The sequence below is a fragment of the Diabrotica undecimpunctata genome, chromosome 6 (assembly GCF_040954645.1).
Source record: "Diabrotica undecimpunctata isolate CICGRU chromosome 6, icDiaUnde3, whole genome shotgun sequence".
Classification (NCBI taxonomy): Eukaryota; Metazoa; Arthropoda; class Insecta; order Coleoptera; family Chrysomelidae; genus Diabrotica; species Diabrotica undecimpunctata.
The window spans coordinates 136140236-136164491 of NC_092808.1; the positions used below are offsets into that span (position 1 = coordinate 136140236).

Genomic DNA, 24256 nt, shown 5'->3' on the forward strand with positions numbered 1-24256 from the left:
AATGTTGTTGAAATATTGAATATATTTCCTATCTTTTTCAGTTTTTCTGATAATCCTTTTATGTATGGTATTGGTATTTTCCTCGTAATATTCCTTATGTATGCTGCAGGATCTCGTTAAGTTGTTCTGTTCTATTCGGTCGATTGTTGAAAATTCCTTATTTGTAAACGATAAAGAATACTTATTTTTTAATAAAACAGATATTATAACTGTTTTTCCTCTAAGAACGAATTTTCGTTAAGTAATTTTGGCTCTATCGTGTAAGGATTTAATTATTCCCTTTTTTATTTATTAATAATTTTATTATAATAAAAAATATATCGATATAAATATAGCAAAACAGACATTAACGTTATTTCAACTTTATTTAAAAAGTAAGTTTAAGACAATATTGATAGAAAATATATTTTACTCTTGCTAGCAAGGAATCTTATAAAACTAGATATTAAAATTAAATATTATTCATTTTGTCACAATAATAAAAAAAATAATAACATCGAGAACTTATAAAAGCGAAATTAACAATTTATTCAAATGTTATTTATCACAGCTGCCTAATTATGATTTACTCCATTCCTTAACCCTTTCGCGAACACCTCAATGAGGTAGAAAAGTTTTACCGTTGTATGACCAGAATATAATAAGATCCATGATTAGAAGTACATACTTATTTACATTAGATTGCAGTGTCGTCCTATGATAAACTTTCTGCCTAAAACAGTGCCAAGGCACTCGAACCAATACCGATTGCTATGAAAGTAGCAATCGGCATTGGTATTTTCTTTTTTTATCAATTTTGAAAGTATATTCACACGTGCAAACAATTCATCATTTTAAATATTTTGTTTTTTAGCCGTAAACGAGATTTTATTTTATTCTAGTACAATATCCATACCTTGTACATACCGATCTCTCGAAAACACGATGTTTAAAAATATACAAATACTTCTATTCATCTAGAGTATACGTGATTCTAAGAGTGTCAGCTTTGATTGTGTTGTCTCATAAATTCGGCGACTAAAACCTAATCTGCGAAAATGTCAACTATTAAAAATAAAACCAGAATATAATAAAAAAAAATTACTTTGAAAAATAATCAACGATTTAATGACACAAAAATTTTAAAGCCTTACCAGTTCTGGTAAAAACGTATCCACTTAATTTTTTACAAGAAACGCTTTTAAATTAATTTGAATAATTGGTGTTTCAACAACTTTAATAATTTCAATAATGTCGTTGAATGTATTTTTAAGGTTTTCATTGCCATCGCCACTCATATTAGCTATATTGTTTAGTACTAAAGTACAAGTAGTTGGTGTTATCTTATACTTCAAAATAGCCAAATAGAACTTATATTCTTCCACCGTATCGTAGTTATTAAAGGCGTTCTTAAATTGTTCCCCAAAACGCTCAAAGCAATGATATCCAAATTCCGTGATTAGTTGTTCTAAGTAATTTACAGTTTTGGTAGCTAACTCATCAACAGACAAATTTTCCAATTTAAACGAATTCAATTTCAAAGAAATATGTTCATCAAAACTGTCGATCAAAGTGAAGTGTTTACACCAATTTTCCGCGAACAAAGCTAGCAATTGTTTGTCCGGATCATTGTGCATAAATGATTTAAAAAATGAAATTCTCATACTATCAGAGAATTTCGATAACATTTTAAAAACAATTTGGAAGTTTCCATTTCTTTCTGGTACTCGAGTTTGTAACACACGTACTACAAAATAATCGATATAACCAGGTCGTTCCTCTATAACAGGGAAGTAACGGTTGATAATGTCGCTTATGAATGGCGCCGACAATATCATTAATATATTATTATCTGCAGACATGTGATTCAGAAAAGCATTCAAATATTCGGTTATTTTAACCTCTTTCGATTTCAATCCTTCAAAGTACTTCCAACATTTTTCGATATATTGTGCTCTGTATTTGACAGGTATAGTAACATCCTTCAAACTATCTAAAGTTTCTTTATCGTTAACATCGATACTATTCATATTCTCGATAACTTTATTCAATAGTTCTTCGGATGGATTCTTCAGGAAATACTTTAAAGTTGCCGAGAATAGATATTTTAAACTTGATATATTACTCTCTTTTGTATTTGTCAATAAATGTAAGGTATGTTGTTTGTCCAAAACTTCGCAGCTGAGGAATATGGCGTGTTTCCTCGCAGATACTGCTTGCTTTGACAAAGCTTCTACGTATGAATAAAGCACTCTCTCTGGAGATCTATAAAAAGCTTTTTGTAGTGAAGGTAAGGCAGATTGTAAATAGTCTCCTCTGCAAAATTTCATTATTGTTGGAAGCATTTTGTAAGGTTCATTAACATGAGCAAGTCGTTTGGCTACTTCACATTGAACCATATAAATTTCACGCATCTCCTCATCCATTAAATCAAGTTTGTCCTTTTTGGGTAAATATCTTTCAGAAACAAACGTTACAAAATCATTAGTAGAAAGTAGGATACATATTGGTATAAGAATTATTCTTGGAACAGCAACATTATTCTTATCTAGTTGTGCTATTAGAGAATCGCTCACTATTTTATCAAATCCTAAATGTGAATAATGTTTTATTATTCTATAAATTGTGTTGCCATCAAGACATGTGGCATACTTTTCTGCTACTATTGTCATATAGGACGATAAAATCTTTGGTTCATTTTTTAGAAACCAACAGACAATATGTGAAACCGGATGGCTCTTGAATAATTCTTTAAAATAAAATTCTAACATCTTATTTGAGAAATCATCTCGATCTTTGGTAAGAATTATTTTACTAAAAACTGAATCAAATGGACCTAAATACCTATTTTTAGCAATAGCTTGTCGCAGTATGTCAAATATATCTCTATTGTATTCAACTGCATATTGAGGGAATTTTACATTGTATAAAATAACATTTGCTATTATTTCATTATCGAATTCAGAATTTTTACTAAAATTGTCTTGCATTAGCTGCACAAATAGTGGAAAATCTACAATTTTAATACAAAATTCGGGATGATTCTGACAGAACTTCAGAATTGTGAGTAAAAAATCTCGTTTAAAACGTGTACTATAAGAATCATTGTTAATACTATTAATAACATCTTCGATATGCTCCACCATTTCTGTGTAAAGCCGCTTACTCACGGATAAATCTATATAACAGAAATCTCTGCTACGATGTTCAACAACCATATCTTTAAGGTATTGAATAAGCAACGGTTTATAATCTTTACCATTCTTAACTAAATATTCCAAATATTTTTCAATAAAATCTCCATTGTCGTAAAGTGAAAATTTTTTTTGTATTCTTAATATTTGGAATTGTTCGTCAATATATTTCCAATGATTTTCATTAAAGTTTTCTAACTTGAATCCATTTCTCAACGAGCCTAGCATAGTTGTACGAAAATTTGGTTCTTCATTCCTATGCCTAAAACAATTGAATTTTATTATTTATAGAAAAACAAACACTTAAAACATAAACTTAAACTGAAATTCAAACCTAAGCTACCAGTGGGACGGTTGGTGATAATACCCTTTTTTAGTCGCCTTGACGTGAAAAATACACCGTTTGGTTTAACTTTTTAAATAATCAACAACCATGCAATTTTCAGTTCTCTCATACACGATATAAAGAACTAACGCTATGCAGATTATGATTTCTAAATTCGTGTCAAGTCACGCATCTACGTCACTCAGGAACTAGAAATTCTCGATCAATTGAGAAGGCTGAGAATTTCTATTTTCCGAATTAAGTAGATTTCTTCCAGCTCAGTACAAATTAAATAATCATAATTGGTATATTATTGATTCTTAAATATCGTAAATTAGTAAAATTGAAATGGATTAAGTGAATAATAAATGTTGTATTCTTTGTACGTATTTAACTGAATTTTCTAATTTGATTGCTTTGTTTCTTTTTATTTTCAATACACCGTTAATCCATTGCAAAGAGAACTTAGGTTAGTTAAGACCGTTTTCATGATTAAAAACATAATTAAAAATGAATATTACATTGGTATCAGAAGCAGAATTCTTTTATCATTGAATACGGCTTGCTTAAACGAGTACTGGAAAATGAAGATACATCAACCAATTTGGAGTGCCTTTGGAGATCCATAGTGACCAGGAACAGAACTTCGAGAGCGATCTATTCCAGAGAATCTGCGAATGACTAGGCTTGAAACAAACAAGAACTCCAGCCTATCGCCTATAATCGGATGGAATGGTAGAGTGAACGAATAAGACAGTTGGCAAGTATTTGGTAAAAATGGTGTTCAATCACCAACGAGACTGGGACAATAGCGAAAGAATGAAGAACGGGAGCGATACCCAAGCTGCAAAGGGATGTTTTAAGAATAATGACAAAGTCTAGCTCTATAATCCAAGGAAGCGAAAAGGTTGTTTTCTCAAGTTGCAGCAGTTCTCATCTCTATGAATGACCCCGCCCATAATCTATCAGGACTGAGCAAAGGTACCTTCGAGTAACATCGTGTATCAGCGTTTTAAGTTTACTTCTTAGTAATTTAGTTCACTACATAAATGGTATAATCTTATCGCCCGGATATTAATACTATTCCAATTGGATTCGCACGTTGATTAAACAATATGTTAAAATTAAGAACACCAAATTTTCATTATCAAATAGGTACTGAAAATTTGTGCAATGAATTCTTCGCCAATAAAAAGGCACAATTACTACCTTGACGTTCCCTAGCTTAAAAAATAACTTGACTTAAAGCCTACGACACAAAGTGAAATTAGTGAAAGAAAATACAGTTGAGATTTGATTTCACCTATAGTGACTATGTATATTCGCTTATACGTATTTCATCCTACCAGGATTCATCAGAGCGACTGGTACAGAAGCTCTAAAAGTGAAATCAAATATTTTCCGTCAAAAGAAGAAATTATAAAATGACTTCAATATGGACGCTATAGTGACAACTGAGAAAGATGTCGACATTTCTACTCAGTGTACGAGTGTACATGCATTTCTGCTAGGTCGTTCACTCATAGCACGGTCACAGTCTATTGCTAAAGAATCAGTAGGTTCACTCTGCCGTAGGTCTTTTGTTCTTCATGTTCCATTTTTTTCACGCGCATTTGTCCCACGCGCAGATAAATTCCAGCGTTTTTTACACTGCTCAATATAACTTTTAATACACTGCTCGAAAATAAATAGGAAAAGTGTGACTCGTGGCGACTTAACATTTGAATTAGATTTTCGGAATAATGAATACTTTCCTAAATTTAGTGTTTACGAAGCTCTTGACAATTTATCAATAGTTTCCCAAATAATTACTACTGATTGTCCTTCAAAATGTATTATGTTGAATCCGACAGATTGGATTAATCGAATATTTAATTTTTTGTATTCGTTAAAAAATCACGCTGTATTCACTGTTACTGGTGAGAAATCTCATAAAACAAAGAGCTGATGTCTAAAGAGCTAATGAGGAAACTAATTTCTATAAATGAAAAAATAATAATATATTCGAATTATAAATTATATTTTGAAGATTTAAATTTTACAATACGTTATAATAAAAATAGGATTATAAAAAACACAAGTAGCGAACTATGAATACAAGTTAGAATAGAATATATAGCCTAAAATCCCACTGTAGGATCACTATGTTCATAACGTAGTTAGTCAAACTCATATTTTTACATACATTTAAAATTAGAAGAATCAATATATAAGGCTAGGATGACAAGTCACACTGTTTGTCCAGTAAGGTAACTACGCCATCTAGGAATGAAATCTGAACTACCAACATCTACCAAAATTAAATATAATTAAGTAAAAGCTGTAAAAATGCTGTTGAGACAAAAAATACACATTTCGGCATTGGAGCGTGTGATGCGTTAAATGAAAGGGAAGGATATAAAGAATATATTAGGATAGAAAAAATAAACAAGGCGACTACTAAAAGGGCACTACACAGTATCTTCAATATTAATGAACGTATAGCGGCATACAAGATACGATAGGGCACTGTGTATAAAAATAGATTTACCTTAAGACAAATTTTGATTTATTGACTTAAAGAAGGCCTCAGGCTGAGTACAAAATTAACAACTGATCGAATCCTAACATGCGACATAGCAAATGAAAGGAGAGGATATAACATTACAAGTCGGAAGAGAAAAGTGATCATACTGGATTGGATTGAATCCCCCGTAGGATGCGACGGGCAAAGTCACTAGTACACTGATAAATAGGTTGCCAGTCAAAAAGTATTATAGTAAGTACATATTATCGCTTGTCAAACCAGTGTAGTTGCGCCCTAACTTTGTTTGATGTGAGTTTAATGAACTACGATATGGACGTAGTGATCCTGCAGTGGGATCTTGTACTAATATGAATGTAAGGTATATAGAGTTACGCAGACTCCCTACAAGACATTTCAAATTCATCCCTACAATAAAGTCCATTACTTAAAATGAACTTGTAAATTTCCCTTTTTGAAAGAGTGGTAGGTGCTCATTTCACAAAATCTACTCGGCATCATATTAAAAAGTCGCAGGACCATACATTGGACTCTTCATAATAACTTGCAAATTTGCCCAAATAATTAAGAATAATTTTTATCATGAAAGAATGACTGATGTTTGTAACGGAATAAAATAATCTGTAATATAAAGTCCTGGAAGTGTTAAGATTATATATATACTTATATATATATATATATATATATATATATATATATATATATATATATATATATATATATATATATATATATATATATATATATATATATATATATATATATATATATAATGACCTCTACAGCTCCTGTATTTGACATTGAGTTCTGAATGCTCAATTTTGTATGAGAATGTCACTTTTGTTTGCAACTGAAACATCATCATCATAATTACGGTGCTACAGCCTTTAAAGAGCCTTGACCAACTACAGCTTTATTCGCCATTCTGCTCTGTCCCTCCCTTGGAAAATTATACATTGATTATAACTGATTAGCATGTATGAGAAGTCGGATAATATCTATATTTAAAAATCCAGATCCAAGAAGTTCATCATACTAGAATAGTAGATCTATTACATAATATGTAATATTTATATTATTATTTATTATAATTTTATAGGCATAGGGATAGATACAAACTTATCTGTAAATCCGCCTATACAAGTTCTGTGTAAAAAAACACAATCTGACATTAGGAACCCTCTCAATAAAGATACTCTCTAAATTGAAATTAAAAGCCAGAGGCTCAAGAGTTCAATCAAATTGGATCACCTAATATTTTTTGGGCAGAAAAGATATATGACAGAGACATACATAGGAGGCTTACTATTGCAAGAACAGCTACGATGAAATTGGTAAAAATTTGGAAAAATTGAATCATAACAATTCACAAAAGACTGTAAGGGCTCTAATTTTTTCCATAGTCACATATGCACTCGAAACGTAGACCTTGAAGAAAGCGGATAGAAATAAAATAGGCGCTTTTGAGATGTGAATATAATTCCAGTAGAGCAGTTGAAATTAAGTTTTTAACAGGTTTTTAAAAAATCCCAACTATATAACAACAAATAACTGAAATTTATATGTAAATTACTGAAATAACTACATAAACACACACGTGTTTGGGATAAAATCAATCTTGCCAAATATAATTAATCAACGGATAGATACTTATGATTAATTATTTGAATAGATTAAGTCAATTAGGCAATATGATTTTTCAAACTTTAGAAGTGTGTATAGTGGGTATGTGAAGAATTTTACCATTTATGAAATTTATTTTCCACTTTTCGAAGAACTTTTATAATAATTATTTTATTATAATTTTGGAATATTCTTTGAAACTAATGGAATATTTTAAATCTTGCAACAGCAGTATTTTTCGCCAAATCTAGTGCGCATTTCTCATTGGAACCGTGAAAATGTGACTGATTCTTTAGCACGGTCGTCGCTCATTGTTTTGCGCATCCCAGAGACAAGGCGAAATTTGCCAAGTAGTACACTAGTCACATAACACAATGCATAGTTATGTAGCGTGACAAGGAAATTCCTTTGGGAGAAGTATTGCAAGTAATTGTGATTTATAAGTAAATTTATTGATTCTTTGGAAAACACATTGTTGCGTAACAACAATATTTAATATTTTTATCTTATTTTGTGTCATATTATTTTATATCACACTGTATATTAGTTTAAGATTTATAAAATTCTCTGTACCATCCAATAATCTGTATGGCGTCGATAACTTGCGTTCAAATAACTTTCTAGACATAAGCTTTTAAAATCATCAAAGAATCATAACAATGAAAGGATTAGTAATTCCAAATTATAGGTTTGAGTCATTTGAAATTTCCCAACATTAACGAAAGTTACCCTTCTCAGGTAATTTTAACAATAAAATGAAAGTCGAAGGTATTGAATGTAGACATATCCGTTAGATACGTCGAGGGGGCCAGGGGGAGATTTCTTAATGTTAAGAAACGGTTACAAGCCGAGTAAAAAATCAGTTTGCATCAGTTCGAATCCAGCATTGGATGAGCTATAGGCTCTACTCGCGCTAGCCGCACTTCAGAAGGTTTAACACAGTCGGGATATTAAGTTACTCAGTTCGTGGCAATATTGTATCACCGACAATTGATCTAATTTTATAGTTTCATAAAGTTTAGTTTCATAAATCAGCTATCGTAAGCAAGTTATCGGCGTCCAAAATACGTTGTTGTAATAATTTAAATAGATTTGTTAAAACGTTCTTTTCGAAACTTTTATTTGTCCCAGTTTTCTGGGTGGTCCTTCAAAGAAGTATATAAAGTGAACCTATTTCCCTAAGGACAAAACTTGTTCCCCAAGGGAAAAAACCAGCGACCTATGATTGGTGCGCGAAACAAAGGCATCAGAACAAGGTGTAAGGACAAACACACCTGCATCTTCGCTCACACATCTCTTTGAATTATTACACATCAATTTGAAGTATAAATACTTCACCTATAGTAAATTTTAGGGTACCGTATATTCCCGTGTCTTGGGAAACAAAATAAGGCCACAAATAACACAGGCTGAATAAAATACAGATACTTCGTGATAATATACCAATGTTAATTTTGCATTTTAAATATCGTTACATTCAAAATATTAAATAAATAATAGATCTTACCTGAAGCATATATACTTCAAAACTTCTACCAGCGCATCTAAATCTTCACTGTTGCTACATGTTTCTATCAGTAATAACACCAAAGATTGTCTCTCATATAAGTCAGAAGTGACATTAATTTTTTCTTTAAGCATCGGTATAGCTTTTGAAGGTGGGTAATACTTAAGATAGTGATTGTAATTTCCCTTTTGTTCTTTATAGTGAACTTCAGCCCACAACTCAACAATTTCTTTGGGTGGATTTAGCTTCATAATTGAACTAAAATTCAGCAAGAGATCTTTCAATTCTTGGCCATTGAATTTCTCGATAAAAGTTTGATTAAATAAGTTCCATCTTCTGTGTTTAGGATAATAATTTAATAATTCGCAGCTATTACAGTATAAATTTACGCCACTGAGCTGCTTAGGAAACAGATTTTTAAATAAAGTATCAAAATTTTTACCTAATTTCCGAATCACTACAGCTTTGTTTAAAAACGATAGGTAATATTCGGTATCTTTTATTATGTCATCATTAACTATATTAAAAATGTTTTTAGAAGTTCTTCTGCCAACTTGGTATAAATCAATCTGTTGCTCCCGTTGAAGTTTCAATACAAGTTCTGGATTTTTTACAGCTATATTCTTTAATACCTTTCCATCAGTGTAATGCTTTTGTTTCAAATTCAGATAAAATATGAATAGCTCTTCACTTTTATTGTATATGTTGAGTACTTGGTTTGAATTTAACTCCAAATCATGCTCAACAATTGCAGATTGGATTTTAGTAGGACTGCATTTATGTAAGACTGATACTGCCAGGGGTAAGCCATACCTGAAAAATATTATTTTGAGTCATTATAATATGTCAAAGTATAAACGAAAATAAAACAAAATACTTGGACATATACAAAATAAAGCTAAATATTATCAAGAATAAGTAGCGAAAGCAGAGAATAATGTTTTGGAAAAGTGGATCAATTCAAATACCTTGGAGTGGCGATTATAAATAGAACCGAAGATACTAAAATAGAAAAAAGAATTACTAAAGGAAGTAAAGCTGTAAGAGCACTAAACAGAATGATCAAATCAATTTTTTTTTTATTTTTTTTAAGCCCTTCTCTATTCGGATTGCCGAATATAGGCCTCTCCTACTTCTCGCCATTCATCTCTGTTGTTTGTAAGACGTTTCCACATTGGCCCTGCAGTTCTTTTAATATCGTCGCTCCAGCGCATTTGCGGTCTTCCTCGTGGTTTTTTGGCTTCATATGGCCGCCAATTCCCGATTTCTTTATTCCATCGGTCATCTTAAGACGTTTGTTATGTCCAGCCCATTTCCATTTAAGTTTAGCTGCCTGTTCGACAGCATCTTTTACTTTTGTTCTATTACGAATGTCTTCATTAGTTTTATGGTCTTTGAGTGAGATACCCAGCATCTGTCGTTTCGTAGCTCTCTGAGTTTTTCTGATCTCCTCCATGTTTATTTTAGTGGATGTCCAGTTTTGAGTTCCATATGTAAGTACAGGTAGGATACAGGAATTAAACACTTTGGTTCGCGGTCTTTGAGGTATATTTTTATTTTTAAGTACGTATGAGAGTCTTCCGAATGCTGCCGATCCCATTTTTACACGTCTGCTTATTTCGGTAGTCTGATTTTCTTTGCTTACCTTGACATTTTGACCTAGATATGTATATTCATCTACGTGTTCTATCTCTGTCCCTTCGATGTTTGTCATAAGTTTGTCATCTTTGTTTGACATTAGTTTAGTTTTGCTGAAATTCATTTTCAGTCCTTTTTTTAGGGATTCTGTGTGTAGCTCCTCAATCATCGTATTCAGTGCATTCCACGTGTCGGCTATTAGTACTATATCATCTGCGTATCTAAGATGGTTCAAGTGTCTTCCGTTAATAGGGATTCCCTTATTTTCCCAGTCTATTGACTTAAAGATATCTTCTAGGGCAGATGTAAATAATTTTGGAGATATTGTGTCTCCTTGTCTTACTCCTCGGTTGATTTTTACTGGTCTTGTTTTGTAAAGTTGTGAAAGAAGTGAAATTGGTTCATAATTTTTCAGGTCTGTGGTGTCTCCCTTTTTGTGTATTAGTATTGTTTTAGCAGTATTCCATTGTTCGGGTATGTTGCCTTGGAATAGACATTTATTAAATAGTATTTTTAGATATGTGATGGCTTCTTCTCCGCCTTCCTTCAGCATTCTGCTAGGATTCCATCGCTTCCAGGAGCTTTATTCCTTTTTATTTCTTTTATTGCTCTTTCTATTTCTTCGTGGCTTATTTCGGCAATCACTTCTGAGTTGACATTTGTTATCTGCCTTTTCAAGTTCTGCTTTGAGGAGTTAGAGGGATCGTTTCTGGAATGGTACAAATCGGCGTAGAACTTTTCAATGGAGTTTTCAATATCAGATTTACTTTTTTCTAGTTGCCCTTGTTCATTTTTAATGATTATTATGTTTTTCCCTCCTAGTTTCGGTTTGGTGCATTTGAGACTTCGGTTTTTCTATATGATTTGTTCTTTACGGACTTCTTGATGTTTTTTAATGTCCTCTTTTATCGGTTTTCTTATTACTCGGTTAAGTTTCTTAAATTCTGCAGTGTCTCTTTTGTTTTGTCTCAGAAGATCTTTTCTTTGTTTCAGCATGTTTTGTGATTCTACACTTATTTTGGATTTTCGTTTTCTGTTAGCGGTTGCCACTTCTGAGCTTGCATTTAATAGTTCTTTTGTTATGACTTCATTGATTTCATTTAAGCTAAGTTTATATAGATTTAATACTTTCGCGGGTTTTAACTTGCTTTTATATTGTTCTGCATTATCTGCATTTTAGTTTATCTGTTTTCCAAGTTTTTCTAAATTTATTTCTATTTTTATTATGTTTTATCTCTAATTTGGCTCTAACCATTCGGTGATCGCTACTTACTGACGCCGTATTTATTACGGTTACGTCCTGTATGATATCTGTTTTGTTACACATTATGTAATCTACTTCGTTCTGAGTTTTTCCGTCTGGGGATAGCCACGTCCACTTTCTTTGTGTTTTTTTCTTATAGAATGTGTTCATTGCATAGTATTTGTGGGCTTGTAGTAAGTTAACAAAGGTTTCTCCTCTCTTATTTCTAACTCCAGAGCCGAATTATCCTATATAGTTTTCGGTTTTTTCAAGTCGTTGTCCGATCTTAGCGTTGAAGTCTCCTATTATCATCGCATACGTGCTGTGATAATTCGTGCTAGTTTCTGCAATTTTCTCATAAAATTCGTCTATCCCTTCATCGGGATGTGCTGCGGTTGGAGCGGATACTTGAATAATTTTCAGGGAGATGTTCTCGTTTACATTTAATCTAATCATTGCAATTCTTTCAGATATTCATACGAATTGCTCTATTTTATGTGCATCTAGGCTTTCTTCTTCTCGCCCTTTGTAATATAGGACGTTACCGGACTCTAGTATTATGCACTCTTCCCCTTTTCTTTTTACCTCTGCTAGACCAATTATGTCCCATTTTAAGTCCTTGATGTCTTCTTTGAGTTCGTAGACTTTTTCATCTTTGCTTAAGGACCTTATATTTAGAGTTGCGATGTTCAATCGTGTGGTTTTTAGCGATTTCTTGCTTCCCCTAAATTCCATGAAGCTGTCCTTTTTTTCAAAGAAGTGTGATTTGCCATTACTGTATGGTCTACCCACCTGGGGAACCATCCTTTTTTGTTTTAGATATCGCCATATTCCTGTTAGGAGGTTTTTTAGTCTTAAAAACACCACGCTGGCTAGAAGAGTTGTTTAGTGATTTTATACAATCCCTAAAATCCCTAAGGGATTGCCACTTCCGCCATTCACACCGTACCGAGGGTATTCTTCTCCGCCGTTGTAGACTTCATCCGTGACCCTGGACAAGGGACCCTAAGCAGGTACTAGTTTCCCGTTTCAGGAAACCCCTGGCATCTACGGAGGGCAGGGATTGATTCATTTTTCTTGTTTGGAACTCCTTTGGATAGTCCTATCAGGTTAGCTAAATCTAAGTTAATATCCAGGAAATTGAAACGATAGGAAAGAAAGATCTTACGCAAGATATATGGAGGGACAAAGGACAATGTCGGCGTATGGCCGACAGTATGGCGTAAGGAAGTAATGGAAGCACAAAGAGCACGTTGAATGCTCTAACAGTATTAACAGGAGGAGCGGATGGAATGCGCAGACGCGGAAGACCAAAAAAGAAGTTGTTAGCAGAAGTTAAAACCGATGTAAGAAAACTAAGAATACCAGACTGGGAGGAAAAGACGAAAAACAGAGATGAGTGGAAGAAAATAGTGAAGAAAAAAGTCATGGGCCGCCAGGTCTGAAGAGTTGTTATATATAATATGTTATAATATACGAATTTAGGGCAACTATTCAAGGATTGTGTCAAGTACTAATAGAGGAGTAATGTTAATAATTGTCGTACACGATGTTCTTTACGGTTAAGTTTACTTATGTTAAGTTATTTTGGGAAAGTTAAATGAATTGTAACGAATAATTTATTAATTGTTGTATTTGGAAGAAGTTAATAAAGTTTTGTGTTGAATAACGATTTTTTAAATAACCACGAGGTTCACCGAAATATGGAGTTCATTCTTTTAGCTTAAATGTTACAAGTATAAGATTATGTGTAAGTGTAAGATTATGTATAACAATCAAAATTTATATATTAAAAAAAAATAGCTTCAAAAGGATTAGAAATTAGTTGGCTCAATAGAAGCGATTTAGTCTCTCTGCGTAAACATGAATTAAAAGAAAACTGGGAACTTGAATGGAATGCTTTCTGTAATAGAAGTAAAAACCTTTATACAAAAATTCACTCTGTATTACCTACTGCGCCTTTTCCTGTAAGAAGTCACCCAAATAGAAGATTGCCTAGTTAGATTGGATTTTTAGATGCCTTGTTAATCAAGCTACTGTGAAGGCTGCATAGATTTAATTTAAGTGAAACAAAATTCTGCGATTGTAATGGTAACACTGACAATATCAATCATTGGATGTTCGGGTGCATATATAATGATGCTGCTATTAAGTATCCACTGGAAAATCTGATAAAAGAACAAATACCTCTTCCTCAGAGTCAATTTTCTAGTTTATATATCTCTCGTTGTAATATTAGGCTTAACCAACCTTTTTTGGGAAATTTAAAAAGGACTAAAAGAAAAATTTAGGATGGAATGTGTAATGTGAATGTATAAATCTAGCTTTGTTCCCTCTGTCTATCCTTATGTTATATATTTACCTCCTAGTCGTTGCCTGTCTTGTGTTGTAATAAAGTCGCTATGAAAGGCACCTTAGCGTGAAAATTATTCCAATATTATGTAATCCCTTGTTGGTACTAAATATTCACTTAAGTTATTTAGGGCCCTGAATGCGAACTAGTACTAGCAAAAATAAGAATGAAAATAACACCAAAACAGGGGAAAAATTCAATGTAGAATCACTGCGGGACGACTCTACAAGAGAAACGTACCGAAGGAGGCTAGCACAGAAGATACAGCTGAAACAAATAGACGACATCGAAGATATAAACGCGAGCTGGGAGAAAATTAAAAACAACATTAAAGAAGCAGCAACAGAAGCTCTAGGAAAACGCAAAGTCATACTGAACAAAAGAAACCACAAAAATACACCATGGTTTAGAAAAGAAATAAAGAGGAACGAGAGGCCTACACGAAGTACAAAACATCAAATACTCCAGAATCCTGAGACACCTATAGAAGAATATGAAATGAAACAAAGCAGTTGGTAAGAAGAATAAAAAATGAACACTGGGAACAGTTTACAAAAAGGATGGAAAGCGACTTCTACGGTACACAAAAACAAATATGGAGATTCATAAGAAACCAACGGAAAGAAATGGCAGAATTGAAGGAATAACATACCAGCAAACGAATGGGTAAGATACCTGACGGAACTGCTTAAAGGAAAGGAAAATAATAATCAACACAATAACGTACCTGAATTAAGACACGAAATAGAAATCAGTTTTCAGGAAAAAGAGACAGCCATAAATTCACTCAAAAGTAGAAAGTCACCAGGACCAGACGGAATAACCAACGAGCTTCTAAAACACGGAGGAAAAAGTATAACCCTGGAGATGACAAAACTTATACAAAGACTAATATTGCACTGCAAGATACCAGACGCATGGAGAAACAGAATAGTGATATCAATGTTCAAGAAAGGAGATAAAGAAGACCCAACAATTATAGAGGTATAAATCTACTGAACACCGCACTTAAGCTTACCGCAAAAGTCCTAACTAACAAAGTCAATAAACTAACAACTTTTTCATGTGAACAACAAGGATTCAAATCCGGAAGATCCAGCGTAGATGTCTTATTTGTGCTAAGACAAATCACAGAAAAGGCTATAGAGTACAATAAACCAGCATATCTATGTTTTATAGACCTGACAAAGGCTTTCGATCGCATCAAGTCGAAGACGTGTTACAACTAGTGTATAAATGAAACATACCAATCAGTATTATACAAACCATCGAAAACATTTACTTGCATAATCGAATACGTGCAAAGATAAATGGAAAACTAACACAGTGTATACCAGTACAAAGCGGAGTAAGACAGGGTGACTCGTTAAGCCCACTTCTTTTTAATATAATAATGGACGAAATAATACAAGCAGTACATAAAGGTGATGGTTACAGAATGGGGAACAAAGAAATCAAAATATTATGTTATGCAGACGACGCCGCATTAATCGCCGAGACAGAAGACGAGTTCCAAAGATTAACACATATCTTCAATACAACAGCCAAGAAATACAATATGATATCAGCAGAAAAAAACCAAATGTATGACAACATCTATAGTAAAAATAGCACGAGATAAGTCCCCAAATGGACGAAGAAGTATTGGCAGACCAAGAAAAAGATGGTGCGGCGATTTAAATAAATTTAGGAGGCTAATATTGAAGAAGAAATAGGATATGAAGCCTACATACAAGAAGGAAGAAGAAGAAGTGTCCTGAATGTAACAATGAAAGTACGGTTTCTTGTCAAACTACCGATTCTTGCGATACTGATGCTTACAATATATTTTTTAATTCACCTCTAGGCGAAGTACTATTTTATTAACAAATGCGAGAGGGCAATACATGATTAACAAATTCAAGTAGCTAAATACATTATCGTGGCTGAATGGATCAAATTATCCGAAGCCATTGATTTGTAATATAGAAAGAATTGGGTTTGGATCCTGGAATACGATATGCCGACGATACGGTATTAATTGCCGGTAGCGAACAAGAACTACAACATCTGCTGAACAATATAGAATTCAAGAAGTCAAAATAAACACTATGGGCAATTGGATCTAACTAAAACAATTACAGAAAAAGGACCAGACTATAAAAAGGAAAATGTCCATCAAATTGAGAAAATTTAAAGAGATTGGGTAGGTCTGAACGCAAATGATTGAATGGCTATGATAATGACAACACTGAGTTGTACTTACTTTTTTAGAAGAGCTTCAAATAGCGAGTCTATCTTTTGCTCATTCCAGTGATTTAAAATCCTATTTAGAAATTTCTTTTTAACAGCATATGATACATGTGGCAAGAATTCTGTAACAAATGCCTCAGGCTCCACATTTTCAAATATATTCTGGAAAAACCATGTTTGCTTCAAAATTTTACTTATGTAAACATCATTTCCTCCTTTTAGAACCTCTAGGAGTTCGTTGGATCTTTTAAAATAAATTAAAGTTTCAATGTAAAACAAGTTTTCTTGGTAAGATTTAGGTTTTAGGCTTTTTAAGGCACTGTCTAATTGTTCTTCATTTTCAAATACTGTTGTTTTTAACAACTTAAAAAGATTTTTGGTCCTTTCTCCTTTTAAATCCCCATCAAGTTTATGAAATTTTGTTGCAAAATCTGCCTGGTCACCCATTACGGACTATCTGCAAAATAAAAGTATTCGTAAATAAAAACGGGATCAATAATTTCAAATGATACGTATTAGATATTAGTAAAATTATATTCTCACCTATATTCTTGGTAGATAAAAAGTAGATATAAATCTCGAAGGACCAGCGACAAATAGGTCGAAAAATTTCGGATTAGTATTAGTGTAGGGAAATTGAAAATAAAATAATTAAAATGTGACTTCCGGTAAAAAATTTTTATTTTATGATTTACACAAATAAATAAATAGCAGTATGCCAAATGCCAACAAATCACATTTTTAAATGTTAATGGAATGTACAAATGTTCATATAGTGTTCTTAAAACTAAATAAATGAGATGTATAGAACAATAAAGTTTGGTTGTTTATCCGGCAACCCTGTAATTTGTCGGGCCGGCATTTACGAATGATTTGTACAAAAAACTGTCGATTTCTCCTCGATCATCGATTACCTAATTGATAATAGCAGATATTTACATATTAGATGCACTAACACTGAATTTAACGACGTTAACTATTCCATAAAAATAAAATTAACTTGAAATCAGCTTCTATTTGAGAAGCATGAGATGAAATATATATGACGTGCGTTTTCAGTTGGAAAGTGGGAGAAGTTTTTACGTGCTTCTATTTCAGAAGCCAAAGACGAAGTATTTTAAGGTAGTGGTAGTTGTGCTTGAATAGTTCGAACGTAAAAAAACTGATAGGCGCAGGAGATACGATACAGTAGGAAGAAGACACCTCATGCTGATCGCGTATGTCTTTAATTTAGTTAAATGGAAATTTCAAATAATTTAATTATTGTTTATTTATTGAACAAACTGTTGTAGAAAAGACAATTTTCTACAAAATTTAAACATACCTTTACAGAAGATTAACAAATGCCACTATTGCCTTAAATAACACATCTAAGTAGAAAGGAGTTTACTTAATACAGTAGAAATATTATCACAAATTAATTGGTTATTACATTTTTATCTTATCTAAATTAAATCATCAGTTTAAATGATAAAAAATTAGTACTATACCATTCTACTCGTATTTGTACAATAGTTTTTACTATCACCTAGATTATTATTTGAACCAAGATTATCCTGAGGCTATGGCATAGCTTGATAATCGTTTTTCATTTCATTTTATAAATTACAGTATGAGTAACTTTATTTCTATTTTTATGGCACTAATAATGATTACTTTATTGATTATTTTTTATTTATGGCATTTATAAATTCATTGCACAACAAGGTATATTTTTTTTTAAATAAGCTTTTCAATAAATAGATATACTGCAGCCAATCGGTTTATTGTACATCTCCCCATACAAAAAGAGACAATGCGGATAAGTTTTTGGTTAGCCGTTTTTTGCGGGTATGGTCTTATCACGTACTTGGACAACCTAAATACTTCATCTCCTAGAAGAACATACTTCAGTCCTGATAAAGGCGGGACTTTTCTTTAGACATACTTAGTTGCTCTCTCGAGTCCCTTCGTCCCAAACGGGCTCCATATTTGGAAATTAAGTGCCCTGTTTTCCGCGGCATCAACGCGACGGCATAAGCGCTCGTCTAACAGCTCCCTAAACTAGTTACTAGCCAATAGTCTATCTTCTTCTAAATGTGCCTATCTTCTAAAAATGGGTCAATGTTGGCAACCACATTGACCCATCTTAATCTATTCACATCAGCTCGAAATAGATCAGTTGACGTTAGACCAGTCCACTTCCTAAGATTAGCCAGCCAGGGTGTTAATAATTTCTTTGTCTTTTCTTAGCCTCTGGAGAATAGTGTGGTGTAGCTACTTGTGTGTTGTATATATGAGACCCTCAATATACGTCGGTAGCACCACATTTCAAATGCATCTAATCGTTTTACGGCATCTTCTGTAAGGCTCCAGCTTTCTACTCCATAGAGGGGGACACTAAAGACGTAACATCTAAGAATTCTTATGCGTATATTGATACTTAAAGATCAGTTGCAGAGAACTTCACTCAGGTGTTCTTCTAATTTGGTGTACATGCGCGGTATATGCGCGAGTGAATGATAGTAAGGAGTACTTTAAGTACATGGCTCATCAAACTAATTAATCTATGTTCTTCGCATTTTCTAGCGTTGGCTTTTTTAGGAAGTAGAATGAATATTGGAGTAGCCAGTCTTTAGGTAAGTAACCAGTCTCGTAGATGTTGTTGAATAGCTTCTTAAGAGCTGTGATTTGGTGCGCCTCTAATAGCTTTAAAATTTCACCATGCATCTCATCAGGTCCTGGTGATTTCCCATCTTTAAACCACTTAATGGCCATAGTTACTTCATTTATTATTTCTGGGCCCTGGGGATTGTTCATTTCATTCGGACTTCATGCTGCATCTTCGAATAATTCTTGCGTATATTCTTTCCATCTTCGTAATTTATCTTCAATGGTAGTCAAAATCTGGCCTTCAAGGTCTATAACTATGCCTGTATTCCGTTGCTTTATGGTGTTCTGTACCTTTTTAATTTTTTTGTGCATATGGAAATCGTAATGTTTGCATTGTAGTGTTTCAATTTCCGTACATTCCGGACCGGTGTAGTTTCCAAGAAAAAGGGGTTCTGAATTGAGTAGCGGCTCTTCAGTACTTCTTGGAAAACACACTCGGCGGGGGATAGTTCTCAACCTCAACACAACGCGTCCCAATGGCTGATAGGGAACGTCCACAGATATGTGGGACAGGTGTGAATAAGGCTTTGCCAAATAAACACCCGCGAATCAACTGAGAGCATGGCATATGGTAGCAGCTATGTCATTACAGGATCGGAGCAGTAGAGAAAAATCTCTACTGGTCTGATACTGAATAATCACAGACATTAATTATGATTAATGTCTGTGAATCCCTCATTTGTTGGTCAACAGCTACGAGTGGAAAAACTGACATGTGATAAGGCACTCCATTGCCCTGGCGCTGAGAAATTGACTCCAAAGGCGGAAGAGCTAAATTAGCCAACGACATTGAGATGTGGAAAGCCACGGGATGATTACCACATTAAAGATCTGTAAGGATATCCCCAGAACACCACAATGGCTGAAAATCCAAAACAAACGGCCCTCAGTCCCGGGCACAAATTAAGTGAGGAGAGGGTGCTAAGATTCCCCCGGTCAGCCAAAAATATCCCAAAATACTCTATATATCTACAAATCTATGTGATATACTTGATATTTACATCCATTCAGCAAATATCGATTTTTGTGGATACTACATAATATACACTATCAACTATAAATATAACCAATAGGGAAACTGAAGCATTTGTATTTATGACCAGTATCTTTTAATAAAAAAAAAACATAGAAAACAAAGATAGTGGCCCTCATCTTTAAACAGAAGCAAAAGAAGCTAGTGATGAAGCTTTTCCACTAAACAGACAAAAGAAAAACAAATCACAAACTTGTGCTCAATAAAACAAAATTGCAACATTTCAAAAACTTTTTGAAAACTAGCATGTATTGTGACAGTTGGAGATTGAGCAAGTACCTCATTCAGAAGCGGGAACATCAAATGGTTGTGACATGTTTCGAAATGAAATGTGTAGTGAAAAAGGTCATGTTGTGTTTATTATTGTTGACTTACTAGTCTCAATAGGAATTTTGTACCAAATTAGTTGTTGTTTTGACTCACAGAATTTATCCACATCACTCACACATTTTAGGGGAAATTAATAGATTTTGTGCTGTAAAAATAGGATTAAAAATGGATACCTACAAAGGAATTGCCCTATTGTTTCAAATCAATGGGATGGAAATTGAAATAAAAACTACAAACATAATTTCACAATATCAATGTGAAAGAAGGAATTATAAAAAATGAAAAAATCTGGTGCAGGACGGCATTTTACACCCAAGTGCAGTTAAGGCAAAGAATAAAAAAAAACTTCTCTAAAAATGTTGTATTTTTAATTAGTTTGGTGTTATAGCGAGGTTCCTTTTAGGTTCTTAGTTAAATGAACTTATAATAAAATGCCTTTAACTTCACTACATTATTATATTGACTTTTTATAGTATAGAATAACAAATGTACACAAATGTAAACTATAACAAAGCTACTGACTAGCTTGAATCACAACTTACTCAAATGGACAATGATCATCATATCTAGGTACATTGTTATTTATAGGTAGATATACAAAACAATTCATACATTCCCCAATGTCAGTAGGTTAGTCCAAGTTCAGATCAAACTCAGTTCATTGTATCTTTAAGTATTAAACATTTATATTTATATTAGGTATAAATTATTTACGTTATATTGTAAGACTTAGCTTCAATAACTAACCAACATTGTAGTTAGCTACCTTAATACAATGTTGTTATTGAAGAAAAAATTGTGCTTTGACTTCCTTGTGACAACCACAGGAAAAAAACCATAAACAAAAACAAAACTGGAACAAAATGTAGTTGGTTTGATGGAAACAAGAGTTATGAGTTTGTTTTGTTTTTGTTTTTCGAATAAGGAAAACTCAAACAAAAATATAAACACAAGGTAAGTATTTAAAACTATAATATTAAACACATGGTTAATTTAAATAAATATATGCTCTGTAAATCTACAACTAAAATTAATGACATGTTAGCACTTTCATAAAAGTTTTTTATATTATCAGCACTCTCCAGCATAGAAGAAATTCATTGTGAATTCAAATATTACGTATATTTTTCAGAATGTATAAGTGATGTAGTACCAGTAGTGTGTATTTCCAGCAGCTGATCAAGCATTGTTAAGAGGGAGGGCTGATCGACTCTATTTTCTAAAATTTTCGAATAAACTGACCTGTTTTAGCCTACCAACCACAGGGGAAAGTCCTGTACTAACAAAATATATTCATATAATTCATATATAGAGTAATTTTAAAAAAAGTTATAACTACCCATTTGAAAAAAAAAATTAATGTTTTTATAATCTTTGTACATAATTAAAAAAAATTAAATCACTTGGTTTGAAAGTGCGAGCCAATCACCCCCCCTTGAATCCACCACTGTGTATTGTGGAGCTTGGTGATGGTGTTGAAATAAACAATTTTGACTGTATAATTGGAGTACTTGGAGAATTGAACTAAAAGTTAATGGAATGTCACTGAACAGAGTGTTGAGAAGAACGCATTTTAGCTTGGTACATCATATTTTCCATCACATGCATTAAAGAATCTCTTTCTTGTTGTTCTAATGCTCTAAGTCTTTTTGCTACCAATTCTCCAAATAAGTCGCACTCATCCCTTTCTCTAAGTTGACTTGTTTTCTGGAGTATATCATAAGCCTTTTCCATTTTGTCAAAAATTATGTCATGTGTCATTTTGCTTATTTTAGCCGTTTCATTAATGAAATCATCTGAAGTTGCTTTGCGTTTGGTTGTCAGTATGCTAGGTTCTGTAAAAAATGTTCTTGTATAAAAGTTGATTATAATGTACATTGAATAATACCTGCCGAGCTCACCAAGATATTTGAAATATCATCATATTCTGTTTCATTTTCTATATAATTGTCTTGCTCCTCATTTGTTTGTAATTGTATACCCTGAAAAACAATCTATATTGTAAAGTCTAAATTACAAAAGAGTTTCATACATATTTCATAATACATAATATGTTGTAACATACTCCATTTCAGAAGCAGAATGGAAACATATAGCAGTGGATTATGAAAATTAGGAATTTTCCACTTTGTTTAGGAACAATAGACTACAAGCATATTATTAAATATGATTATGTTCTCTAATGTAATAAAAATCAAGTTTCAAATTTAAATTATACACTAATTGGAAGTTTTACAGTGAAATATATGAGGAATTTCAAAGTGTAAAAGCAAAACAAATCAGAGAATCCTTTGAGGAATATTTTATGAACAAGTGTTAAGTTTCAGGGATAATAAACATTTTTAATGTACACAAATATATAAATAAACAATATAACTATTACTTACTTCTAACTTTATGGTCTCAATTGGTATATGAATATCATCCAATGGTGTATTATAATGGATTAAAAACCTTGCCATTATAGGAAATGCAAACCATTTAGGTTTATATATCTCATCAGTATCACTGTCATTTCTCTCACTTGCTTTGATTTTACCCAGACATTTTCTGAATGAACCCATAAGGGTGTCTTTTTTCTTTTTCAAATCATCTATAGATTTTTTCAAAGAAAATTTAGTCTGGATTCGCTTCCATGCATAATGAACTTCACTTCTAATTTTATTATCCTCGTGAGAAGGGTCCCAAAGAATTCTTTCGTTCTCATAAAGCTTCAAAAATTCAATAATTGCCTCTTTAGACCACTCCATCTTCATAGAATAGAACCATAGAACTGTTTATGTTTAATGTTTACACATGCTGCTTGTCATACGGCGCTACTACTTGTCACCTTTGACAAGAAACATGTGGAGTTTCGAATTTATGTCATTTCACATTTCATAAACACTGCACAATTTCACTACTAACTATTGCACAATATTGTATATATTTGGCAAATGCCCCTTATAATAATGCTGTAAAGTGAATAATCGCCTTAATCAAGCAACATGTTTCCATTAATTAAACTAATGTACAGGTATACAGTTTATATTAAAAACTATATTGTTGAACAAAAACGTGAAATTTTAAAATTCTAAAACAGGTACAGCAAAAATTATTTCACGGTGAATAAAAAAACTAAGAATATATTTATACTATATATTATACTACCATACTACTAAGAAATATACTATCCCACGAAAACTGTTTTTACTACCGGCTATAAAGTTATTTCTCGTTCCGTAAGAGATCTTATTACCAAATAATTAATTAAAAGAGAACTTACCTCACTTTGTATCTCAACTACGTTAAATACCTATATACATTTTTTAATAAAAACTACTTTTGGAAATATACTTAAATCTGAATCACCTATAAAAATAAAATGGGTGGAAATTTTGATTCCAATAAACAATGACATTGACATTTAACATATGTGAATATGCCATTTTTCAAAGTAAAAACGTTGCACGTCACAATTTATATGAAGTGACGTCACTTATACTTAAAATTTCCAGAACGTCATCCTTACGAGTTCAAATTTTCCAAACACAGCTAATAATACGAAACCCATACGGAACTGCTCGATCTTTCATAGGTGTCAACATGGTATAATAATCCGAAAAATGTAATCATCATTATAT

At 32.6% G+C, this 24256-nt stretch overlaps 2 protein-coding genes across 3 annotated transcripts; both read right to left on the reverse strand.

Moving 5' to 3' along the window:
• Window positions 1–346: 346 nt before the first annotated feature.
• On the reverse strand, window positions 347–24056 carry LOC140443961 (uncharacterized). 2 transcript variants are annotated; one of them, XM_072535500.1, is made up of 4 exons: window positions 23899–24056; window positions 16632–17075; window positions 9153–9965; window positions 347–3435 (listed from the first exon to the last, which is right to left on the reverse strand). In XM_072535500.1, exons 2-4 carry the CDS (start codon window positions 17063–17065, stop codon window positions 1158–1160), a joined length of 3525 nt encoding a protein of 1174 aa, XP_072391601.1. In that variant the 5' UTR covers window positions 17066–17075; window positions 23899–24056; the 3' UTR covers window positions 347–1157. The 2 variants fall into 2 exon arrangements, with proteins under 2 accessions (XP_072391601.1, XP_072391602.1); XM_072535501.1 differs by lacking the exon at window positions 23899–24056 and adding an exon at window positions 17943–18160.
• Window positions 20741–23436, reverse strand: LOC140443963 (uncharacterized). Its single transcript, XM_072535505.1, has 3 exons — window positions 23021–23436; window positions 22522–22615; window positions 20741–22468 (listed from the first exon to the last, which is right to left on the reverse strand). Exons 1-3 carry the CDS (start codon window positions 23387–23389, stop codon window positions 22176–22178), a joined length of 756 nt encoding a protein of 251 aa, XP_072391606.1. The 5' UTR covers window positions 23390–23436; the 3' UTR covers window positions 20741–22175.
• Window positions 24057–24256: the final 200 nt, after the last annotated feature.